Genomic DNA, 11215 nt, shown 5'->3' on the forward strand with positions numbered 1-11215 from the left:
TTAAGCTTTAAGCTACTTGTTTTAATATTTGTCATTGAAAAAGTTGAAACTTACAAAAAAAGCAACAGGCGTTACTCCTCAATTAAATTCAAAGAAAATTCTATAAGACATGGCTTTTGTTTGCGTTTTAATACGAACTCAGACAAAAATTTTAAAGCCTCGGCACGCTAGGTTTTACTGGAGAGGTCTGGATTTATTTTGCAAGTTCGCTTCTGGAGAATTTGACGATGGAGGAAATAACAAATAACAAAAAAAGAGCGCCCGCTCTCTCTCTTTTTTATAGAAATCCGGACGAGAAACATTTGTTGGTTTACTTGGCCTAAAAGATCGTAAAACTATTCATTTGTTGACCATGTTTGTCGGGCATGTTAAAATTATCTTTATTAGACCTTATTAGCAAGTGAAAAATATCCTTGGTTTGAGATGTCTTCTTTCTTTCAGCGTTTGTGAAGTCGGATCTCAGGCCGGATCCTGGTGCAACTGTGTTTATACTGAGACTATGTTTAACCACAAGGCAGAGAGACCTGAAGGACCTTAAAATAAACCGTGTGATTCGCCAGTGTATTGCTGATAAAATTGTCTTAAAATTTCGTTAGCCTGAATTTTCAGGACTTCTGAATTTTAGCTTCTTTGTACATAGGGTTTGTTTTTCTTAATAAGCACGTGCATTTAGAAAAAGCAGCAATGTTGTAGTTTGGTTCAGATTTTTAATTTGTGCGATTTTAGTTTTTAGATAGATAGCTGTTTGCGGGATCAATAATGTAACTGGTGTTTCAGGGAAAATAAAGTGTGTTGTTGTCGTCACTGAAAAATGTCTTTTGAATTGTTTACATGTTTTAAATAAAGAAGAAGTTTCGTTAGAAAACAAGGAAGCAAGCAAATCTACAGCAGACACTTGATTTTGAGCTAACGACAGCTCAAAAGTTTTACAGCGGCTCTTCGAAAATCAACTCTGTAAAATGTATACACAAAGGGATTAACGGCTGATTGAACAAACAGGAAAAACAAGCTTAACTTGTTCAGGAAGGGGCTTTCTCCATTGCCCAACAGCCTGGCAAAATTAAAATACCCCCTCGGTAACCAACACAGCACAAAAATCAGTACAACTAATACACAAGCCATGGTGCCTTTTCTTCCGGCCTGCCGCATTCGCTTGTCGTCGTTTCCAATAGTACTGTTTAAGCGAGTTTCAGTTACACTCGCTTCGTTAACAGGACGGAGTCGATTGCGGTGTTTCCTGATCTCGAAAATAATTCTCAAGTTAACAACTGCTAGTACAGTAACCGGCAGAACTATCAAAAGAAAAACTAGACATGAGTTGAAGATGCGATCCGCTTTAAAGGCCTCGTCCGTTGGGAGTTTAATCCACCAAGCTAAACGGCTTACAGTTAAAATCAAGGGAATTGTCCACACTGTTGCGAGGATTGTAAAGACTTTTTTCGAGTTGATTTTCGCACTGTACTTCAGCGGTTGCATAACTGCAGTGTATCTGTCGTATGAAATGGCAAGTAGATTGAGCTTTGTGGCCGGAAACACAAGATATCTCGTTGAACTTATCAACCAACAGTACTCACTTATGGACTGGCGACACGAGCTCGTGCAAAAGATCACGTGACCTGGCATTATAAGCAAAGCCATCAAAATGTCCGCAAGTCCCAAGCTGACGAGAAATGTGTTCATGAAACAGCGCCTAAAATGCGAGTTGTTCAGGAATATAAAACAGGCTAAACCATTGCCAAACAATATGACAACCGAAATCAATCCATTTAAAACGAGAAAAATATAGTCCATCATTTTGTTGCATTCTGGAATTGTTCCTGATTCGTTGAAAGGACTTTCCCCGTTCAGATCTGAGGTTAAATTTGATTCTTCCATTTGAAAAGGTGTCCGCCACAGAATCGCAGCCTTTTTTTCGCAGGTTAAAAGTGACACTGTTCGAATTAAGCAGCAAGTAAAACTCAGTGCTTGCTAAGCTGGCAGCTGTGAATTAAAAGGACAACTGAGAGGTTGTAGGAAGCTCTTAAAGCAGAAATTACAGTTGTTCGATTTTAATTAACAAAGTTTGCCAATGGAAAGGGAGCGCCATAATTAGTTCAATTTGTAACCTGCCATGCCAATTTGTTAACATGTTAATTTTGGTGATTGGTTACAGTTGTTTCTACTCGAGCGGAACTTAGTTTAATTTTTATTTTGAAAACAGGAAACTGAAATTCCAAGCGGGGAATTATTTATTTTATTATTTCTGTAACAAATAACCTTTCAGTCCTTCCAGTGCCTTTTTAAATTCTTATATTTGGCGAAATTAATCAGAGTCAGGTAAAAAAGCCAAGTAAAGGATGTTATGTTTTCAACTTTTTTTTCTTCAGCAAAGACATTTGAAGACATTCGACTTTTTCTCTAAAGGCCGATCGATTATTCCGTGAACTCATGCACCTGTCGCAGGTAATTTATTTAGTACTTAGAAAATGCCACTTTTCGTAGGGAAATATCCTGTCTCTAAATTTTTCATTACCCATTTTCCGGTCATCGCTCTTTTATATAGTTTAATCGATTCCCAGGAATAATTACTCCAAAAGAACGAACGTGACAATCGATGCTGTCGTTGGGCCATTCCATAACAATCTTATCATTACTGTAGTTCACCTTCGTACAGTGGCAACGTTGCTATCAGGGTATTATCAGGGTTTAAACTTTTCTTACTGCAGATAAATTAAAGTGTAAAGATTCTACATGGGATTCATAAAATACGAAATTTTGATTATAAACCTACCTTGGCCGGGGCGATGAATTGCCTAAAAGGCTTTTTGTCGGGCTTTTGTTCTAGGGGGTGGAGTGGGGGAACCTATTAACAGGGAGACAATTTCGTTTCGAAAGGGATGTTGCGTTTCAAATATGTTAAAATAATATTGTCCTAAACGTGAAGATGTTTTTTTTTTTTTTTGGAAATGCAGTCTCCAATGCAAATAGCAACAAAAGTCTGCGCAGAAGGCATCGACATGAATTACTAAGGAAGTTTTACAATAACGGGATTTTTCATCGGTAGAAAATATATCTTTCTTTAAGAGCTAAGCTTCTATTTGGGACGGGCAATGTGTTTTTTCTTATCGGAAGGATTCTTGTGGTCGGAAGGATTTTTGTGGTTGAGAATTGAGGGTGGTGGCGGGGGGGGGGGGGGGGGGGTCGAGAAAGGGTGTACTATTACAAATTTTTTTCTGGTAGTCATGTCAGTCGCCGGCAGGCTAGTCAGTGAGCCTAGTAACAGCAAAATCGTCGTTAATTAAGAATTTATTGAGAGTTTGTGTGTGGTTTCCACAAAAAACATATTTTACGATGTTGAAAGGATTTGGATACTGGTCGATTCCTAAAGTCTTGGTCAGACGGAGGCGTATGCTTAACCTGAAAACACAAGACCTTTGAAACTTTGCAAAAGTCGCGCTGGTTCTAAATTTTAGAAATTCATTTGCCTATGCAAAGTTTTCGTTGCGTTTAAGTTAAAGTTTTATTCAATAAACATTTCTTCCATTTATTACACTTTCAGTTCAGCATTCACCCAACGACATAGTTTCTTTTGCAACCTTACTTGTGACGTGACGCAACGCTCCTCCTAATTGGAGGCGGTAGGCGGATAAGAGGATTGCGTGACCATTTAACCTGTTTAATCTCGTTTTTAGGGCTGATCCCTTAGAACGAGTAGCATATTCTAGCAAACCTGAGTAAATAAAACTTCGGATAACTGTACATTTCTGATAGCTTCTTTTTGTCACATTAGAATTTAATTTTTTTTTTTTCTTTAAATAGAGCTTACATTAAAGCTACTCCAGTCCTAGAAGATATATTATTATCTGAACTACAACTATAATTATGGGTTGCCATACAACTAGATATCGGATCCAGTCCAACAGTTGTCCAAACAGGACGTGAGGGCGCTCCCAGCTGGGGTCTGGTCAAGGAAAAACATAAATTGAACAATTCTAGTCTTTAACGTCACTGAGTTAATGAAGAATAGACTGTTGAGTTGCCCTCTATATTTTCTCGTATATCTCCTTCGATCATTGACGCGCGCTTTGCTCATCTTTTCCGCTTTCACGTTCTGTTGCGTTTGAAAATAGAGAGGCTGTGAACAGTCTTATGAAGAAGCACCGTACGTCCTCTTTCTGATTAAGAATTACTTAGCTTTTTTTTTTTTTGTTTTTGCACAATTACTCGTGTATTACAAGCTGTGAGCCTGCGATGTTAAGCAGAGTTGCTTAGCAACTGGCGCCACGCTGATGCGGCAATCTTAGGAATGCTCGTGCTAGGTATTGTTTGGATATTAAAAGTCTCCGAATGCTTCAATAAAGATCTACAAAAAGACGGAACTTCTTCAATCATGTGGAGGGGGACGGGGGGGGGGGGGGGGGGGGATGGGGGGGGGGGGGGGGGGTTTTGGGGGGGGGGGGGGGGGGAGGAGAGAAGAATTTTTTTTTTTTTTTTTGTTTTTTTTTTTTTTTTAATAAGAGATGGGGAAAAAAGGGGGGGGAACAAATAATGGGGGGGGGGGGGGGGGGTAAAGGGGGGGGGGGGGGGGGGCGGCCCCCCCCCCCCCCCCCCACCATGACTCACCAACATCGCGATAGAAGGTAAACGTAGAACGTGCACAATAAAAAAAATATGCAAATTAAAAGGATACGGATTACAGAACATTCTCTTGAGGTCCACCTTCTCTTTGCAGTATGGACAGGTTTGCTTCTTGCCGACTATACACCAACCACGAATACAGAACTCGTGGAATCTGAGTTGAGTTTCGTTAAGAAGAAATAATAACTTTAAAAGAATAATGCGTTAGGGTCAAGCAACAGATTTAATAAGTAACCTGAAGGAAGAATTAGGGCAGATTCAACTGTGCAAACTGGGACTTGACCAGATTTCAAATGCGTATTTCAAAAGAAAACAAGAAAAAAAATAAATAAATAAACACAGTTAAGCATTTCAATGAATTGAAAAAAATCTCAGTAAGGCTTTCAGAGCGATTTTCAATTAAGTGTCAAAAGTAATTTGTGTTTGCTTTGGTTTTGCATTACTACCTTTAGTAATTGGTTCAAAAAAACTCACTGCCACCATCTTAACCAATCAGAAGTAAACAGAAACCAATGCAACTTACTCGCACACGTTACCCTGCACTTCACACTGGCTACATGTATTGGCTTTGTGTTTTGATTGGTTCACTGGAATGTCTGTGTCCTTTGTGATTGACCAAAGTAATAACTTTGGTTTTCGTTTTATGACACTCAATCAAAAATCACTCTTAAATTAAGAGCCCAAAGTAATTTTTGTAAAGAATTGGATAAAGTACATCTAGGATACAAATGACCACATGAAAGTTTATAAGTTTTCTCGGGTCCATTATCATCATCATCATCTTCATTCCGCAACACAAGCTCCTGGCCGCATACAGCACAAATGTTGGTTTCCAGACTTCTACTTGGAAGACCACCTTTACTTGTATACTGAAGAGGGCCACAGAGAAAAAAAAATCAGGTTTACAAAAAAAGATAAACTTCACAGTCAACTGTTTGCATTGTAATAAGACCTGTAACCCTCGTAAATAAATCAGTGCAGGACGCTTACTATTAAAACATAATGCATACATTCAAATTACAATGCATAAAGTCAACTGTATGCATTATAAATTGAAGACTTTTGGTAGAAAAAAAATGCTGTAAAAATGTTATTCACCCCATGCCCCCCCCCCCCCCCCCCATTTCAGTAAAGACTTGCCAGACTTGACAATAATGTCAGAATTATTTTATCAACATGGCTTTGACAATGTTTGGAGAGCGAGCATAGTTATCACTGTCGGCCGTTTGTCGGCCAACAAACGGCCCACTGTTGGCCGACAGTCGGTGGACAGGAATTTCCGGGAGCTATTCTTCACTTTCACCATTTCTTTTACCTCCCAACATTGTACTTGTCACTGGATTTCAAGTAACAGAAAAAAAGTGCCAGTTAAGGGTCTTAAACATTCTGACCAGTAAGTATCATAGTAGTATTCACATAATGAACAGTGGTAGAAACTTACACCTAGTTTTGATGCAATTTTATCAGCACATATTTCAGCAAAATCTCTGCCAAGCACACCAAAGTAAAGTCCATAAAACAGCACTGTCACTCCAAACTCCATAGCAGTGTCAGGCTTGATTGCAAACATCAGATTCACACCAAGCATGGTCAGACACACAACCATGTAGCCTAATATTCCCAAACCATATGTAACCTTGTGAACTAATAAAAACCACTTGTAAACTAGTCTGCAATGAAAAGAAGCTTACATGAGTGAGTAACTTGAAAAAAAAAAATCAACCAATAGCATGCATAACGATTCATGTAATGGGCAAAGGTAGGATTAGAAATTAAAATATTACATTTCAGTAATGCAATAATGATTTAGACTCCATTGGGTATTCTATACATGATGACTCAGGGACATTGTTTATGGTTGATTGTTCAACTTAGTCCCTTGCAGAGGGAGGTAAAAAGGTTAAGTCTGTACTTGGGCCAAATGTCGCCCAAACTGTTCTGAGCCCAGCCAATGCTGGTGACAGGTCAGCAGCTCTCTGTAGCACTCAAGTACAGCAGGGTCATTGAAGCTTGGGTTTGCAGGGGCCATGTGTATGCAGCTTGCTGTATGACTTCTTAGGGGGAGTTTGGCTGCCCTGCATTTCTTTTGCTCCCACTCCTCCCTAACCTTTCTTAGGATACGTTTTTGTGTTGGTAGTATCCAGTAAAGTTTTCCTTGATTTCATTAGTGTGGCAGTGCCTGGTAGTAGCCATTTTCAGGGTTGTCAAAGATACAATTTAGCACTTTGGTCAAATCATGCACAGTACCTTCTGTCATAACTACAGCTGTACACAACATTTACTTTCCCAAAGAAAATCTATTCGTGACGAGTTTATCTAATTTTTTTTCAACAAGATGTCAAATTACCTTGGGGTACTTGGTGAAACTGGCTTTCTTGTGGATTTGAAAACAATAAACCCAGTTAAAATAGAAAACAGCACCCAGGCACACAGCATACGCCAGAACTTCAGCTTTATATTGAAATACAGAGGAATTAACCACATTCCAACCAGCGTCACAGCCTTGAAAATAAAAATCCATGATCAAAAAAATTGGTTAATGAGGAAAGTAGAATTTACAAGTTAATGTACCGGTATATGTGTTGTGTTTTAAATTTATCTTTGGTTTAAAATTCTTTAAACTAGTTTGATTTTTAAGTTTTCATTATCTCAGCTTCATTATCACAATCTGAAATAAAGCAAAACAAAAATCAATCTGGTTTAAGAAAAATTAAAACTAAAGATAAATAAACCACCAAATCAGAATGTTTAGGTTTGAAATATGCTTAACTAATCAGTGGAAATTGAACTTTTGTGTTATCTCAGAAAAAATCAAACACATCAGTTTAAAATTACTGGTAAATAATTTGACAGTGAGTTTTGGAAACTGTTTACCTGGAATGATTTGTAGTAGTGTTTCTTCCACTTTACCAGAAGAACTTGTGCTACTATTAGAGTTGAAAACAAGATAAGAACCATCTCCATATGCATGGCTTCATGTCCTTTGTGTTTAGCATGAAGCTTCTCATGTTCTATCCTGCAAAATGTACAATATTGGCACATTAAGTTAGTTAATAATAATAATAATAAAAATAATAATAATAATAATAATAATAATAAAATTTATTTCACCTCGCGGTTGGTAGGGCTGATTGAATGAGATAGCACGTATGGAGAATGTGCTTACCATTAGGCTAGCACACCTAGCCTGATTGGCTGATTAGTATTATTTGTTTAAAGGATTTATAAATGGCACAATATAATTTACAAATAAATGTACAAGTTCCATCTTGTACACTTGTTTGTAAATCCTTGTACATTTGTTTGTGAATTATAATGTACCATTTATAAATCCTCTAAACAAATACTACTAATCCAGCAATCATAAAAATGATTTGTAATTTTCTTGGTGTGCTGGCCTAATTGATGGTAAGCCCATTCTCCATATCACATGGCCCAGGCCATTGTGCATTGTGTTCTTCAGCACATTACTCTCACAGTATCTCTCTCCAACCTACTGAACTACTCGTGAGCTAGAAGCAGTGCAAAAGACGGCGATGCGCATCATTTTTCCGTTTTTTACGTATGAAGAAGCGCTCGACAAGGCAAGTCTAGTCACTCTGTCAGGTCGAAGACAAGCCCTGACGGACAAATTGTTTAACAACATGTTAGAGAACAATGACAGTAGGCTGAGGAATTTACTGCCCCCACGGAATCTTAGTAGTTATAACCTCAGAAAGTCACGCTAGTTTAACCCTGTTTTTAAGACTAATAGATTTAGAAATAGTTTTATGGTCTCTAATGTACTTAAGTTTGGATTTTAATCACTCTTGTATAGTTCTTTAAATATTTTTACATTTTATCGTTAGTTTTTATCCCTTTATAAATTTGTAAATATGACATAATTCAACCTTTTAGGTTGCGAAGTTGTATTAATAAACTATCTATCTATCTATCTGATGTACATAAAGCTGGGATGCGCTTTTGATGGACTAGCATTCTATCCAGGGGGTCGACTAGCAATAATTGCTCCTAAGTCTACTACAGAAAAGTTGGGATACCTTTGACCTTAAATGATTAATGCTCTACATTGTAAATGGCATGTATAGACAAATCAATATTATAATATCATTATTTCAAGCAATTAAAGTATATACCTCCATAGTTCTTCTTTACTGAGAGGTCTTGTATCTGGAAGAGATCCATTAGTGTCAACCTGAAATATACAAAGCAATGCATGAAAAAATCAATAAAATTGTATATCGTAGCTGTCACCAAATACATGTAACCATCCATCTTAGCCATGTAAAAGTCTATAGCTGTTGATGAAAATTAAGTTTTGGCAGATGACAATAAACTCTGCTTCTAATTGCCAACGAGACAGCCGAGCCAAGAGGCGAGGCTGTCGAGGCGGCAGAATCATAGAGCCGTGTGCGTATGAGTGTATAGGCAGAGAAAATCTTAAGTTCTGCGTAAGGGACTCTTTTTTGACCATATTTGGGTGTAAGTAAACCCCATATTTGGGTTGTATTGTTCTTCCCAACTGGTTCCCAGTCTCTCACTCCTTGCTAGAGTGCAAATGACCAAAATGGCGTCCACGCGGCTCGCTGCTAAAATTTTCAATGAGGTCATTCATCCTTTTACCGATAAATACACCTTTAGGGAATTATAAATCGAAAGAGAATACCCTACAGAATATCCGCACGCCGAAAAAACGAACATCAAGGTCTTAAAAGCGATGAAATAATTTACGATCGAAGAGAGACATGAAAATCAAAAGCGGACTGTTGACTTCAAATAGAGTTTTCTTGACTTATGAGAATGCTGAAGTCGGGTAAATGCTTCCTTTTAGTGTTGATTGTGTTTATAGTAATTGTTTGACCGATAGTTTATTTCAAATCAAATACCGTTTATATTTTATTTGGCACGCATTTTCTCTCCGCGTAGGAATAACATCAATACAAAGCGACGCTTACTAAAATTACTGCATGTCATACACACAAGAAAGTCAAAAGTTTTTTGCTTCTAACGGCAAATGTAATGTTAACTTGAATAAAAATTTTGTCTCCAAATAATCCTTGACCGTTCAAGTTTTGTTTTCTGTTCAAAATTTTCAAGTTTTGCGTAACTGAAAATGACAGTTCGCATGCGAGACTGAAATCTGAACCGTGCATTACTGTCTCTGATTACTGAAAATTATTTTTAAAAAAGCATCTTAGCAGTTTTGATTTTGGGATTTGATTTATAAGAAGTTCTTGAAATGCAACTATCCCTTTTGTGAACGGAAACATTTAAACCATCGCGTGTTGTATTTACAAAACAGTGATTAAACCTCATTTATTGCCTACATTTTGTGACATTTTAACGTTGAAAAGAATTTAAAGATTTGTCAAGAGTTATCAATCTGTCAATCCCGTAGCCGGTGTAGCAGACATCTGTGTACGTTTTTTAGTGTGTTTAAAAGAGTGCGCGATCGCGAGAATACGCGTGCTGAAAACTACGGCGCCTGCTACGCAGGCTATCAAGCCTGTGTCATTTATGAACACCAGTAGCACTTTTTTAGCATATTACCTAAAATACAATTTACCATATTTTGGTCATTTCAAATATAGGTCTATCAAAAACCATTCAATATCTGTTCTTATGAACAAACATGAGTATTTCGCTCGTTGGCACTTACCGATAGGTACAACTAGTATTGTATGTGTAATGCTATTTATCATTCTATCACACTACCCTTCTGACACTGGGCGAATAGGTTGATGTCAGAGCCAGTCCAGATAAAGCCGGCCATCACATGTAGCATGTGCAACTCAACAACATTTTATTGACAGACATTTTCAGATCTTTTCAAATAAATCCGAATGTCCACTGAAAAACATATTCTCAAGATTTCGGCATTGATCATTGACCATTTAAAATATGACGTTCAAATGGACTTAAAGGCTGCATTAAATATCTTTAAAACCGTATAAACGGCAGTTGTACACAGATAATAATTATGAAATTTGATCTGTTTTAAATTGTCTTCGCTAATTTTAAGTCTCAGTACGCCTGAAGCAAAACAAATGGGATTTCTTTAAGCTGTACCGAAAAGAAAATGTTGTTAAGAAACAACCTTAAATACCTCCTGGTCCGATCTCTAAGTTAACATATAAACCTTACTTTGTAATATACATTGAAAGCTAAACTTGAGAAACTCCATCGGTACTCAGTAGACTCCATCATTTAAGCTTATAGTTTTCGTGCACGAACTAAAAGGCACATAACGAGTCCCTACAATGTTATCAATCATGCAAGTGCATAAAGCAATATATAAGTATGGCGCCTAATTAGCAATAGAGTATATAAAAGATAATCTAATGGCCACTAACCGCCATTTCCTTGTGAATCAGGCCCTCGTCATCCGCCATCTTGAATTTGAACGTGGCTTTTGACAGTGGAAAACTGGGTCGAGGACAAAGGTTAAATTGTAAAATCCCACAAAAATGTTACGAAACTCCAGCCAGGATAAATCTTGATACGACAAATAGTTAAAAAATAAAAAATATATCTGGTATGAGCTAAACGAAAAGCATAAAACCTCGTTATTATAAATTTTTCAAGGAATATAAATAAA

The 11215-nt window shown here is 37.4% G+C and overlaps 3 protein-coding genes across 3 annotated transcripts in view; 1 reads left to right on the forward strand and 2 right to left on the reverse strand.

Annotated features, from left to right (window-relative positions):
* Window positions 1-812, forward strand: part of LOC144655156 (uncharacterized) — a 7622-nt gene extending 6810 nt beyond the window's left edge. The window contains exon 3 of the mRNA XM_078515367.1: window positions 442-812. Coding sequence (XP_078371493.1) covers window positions 442-538 — 97 coding nt within the window. The 3' untranslated portion in view covers window positions 539-812. The remainder of the gene's footprint in view (window positions 1-441) is intronic.
* An 82-nt stretch (window positions 813-894) lies between these two features.
* On the reverse strand, window positions 895-2111 carry LOC144653767 (D(1A) dopamine receptor-like). Its single transcript, XM_078513867.1, has one exon. It carries the CDS (start codon window positions 1873-1875, stop codon window positions 907-909), a length of 969 nt encoding a protein of 322 aa, XP_078369993.1. The 5' UTR covers window positions 1876-2111; the 3' UTR covers window positions 895-906.
* Window positions 2112-3270: 1159 nt separating this feature from the next.
* On the reverse strand, window positions 3271-11200 carry LOC144653765 (E3 ubiquitin ligase RNF121-like). The gene is made up of 8 exons (XM_078513865.1): window positions 10971-11200; window positions 8754-8812; window positions 7492-7633; window positions 6965-7119; window positions 6059-6287; window positions 5344-5486; window positions 4670-4771; window positions 3271-3933 (listed from the first exon to the last, which is right to left on the reverse strand). Exons 1-8 carry the CDS (start codon window positions 11007-11009, stop codon window positions 3813-3815), a joined length of 990 nt encoding a protein of 329 aa, XP_078369991.1. The 5' UTR covers window positions 11010-11200; the 3' UTR covers window positions 3271-3812.
* Between the last annotated feature and the right edge of the window lie 15 nt (window positions 11201-11215).

The sequence above is a fragment of the Oculina patagonica genome, chromosome 5 (assembly GCF_052425735.1).
Source record: "Oculina patagonica isolate OP01 chromosome 5, crgOcupat, whole genome shotgun sequence".
Lineage (NCBI taxonomy): Eukaryota > Metazoa > Cnidaria > Anthozoa > Scleractinia > Oculinidae > Oculina > Oculina patagonica.

Coding starts and splice junctions, on each gene's coding strand:
- LOC144653767 (XM_078513867.1), bottom strand. CDS start 1,875: ATGGAAGAATCAAATTTAACCTCAGATCTGAACGGGGAAAGTCCTTTC.
- LOC144653765 (XM_078513865.1), bottom strand. CDS start 11,009: ATGGCGGATGACGAGGGCCTGATTCACAAGGAAATGGCG. Junction 7,634..8,753: donor AGTAAAGAAGAACTATGGAG/GTATATACTTTA, acceptor TACATTTTGCAG/GATAGAACATGAGAAGCTTC. Junction 5,487..6,058: donor AAATTGCATCAAAACTAGGT/GTAAGTTTCTAC, acceptor GGCCCTCTTCAG/TATACAAGTAAAGGTGGTCT.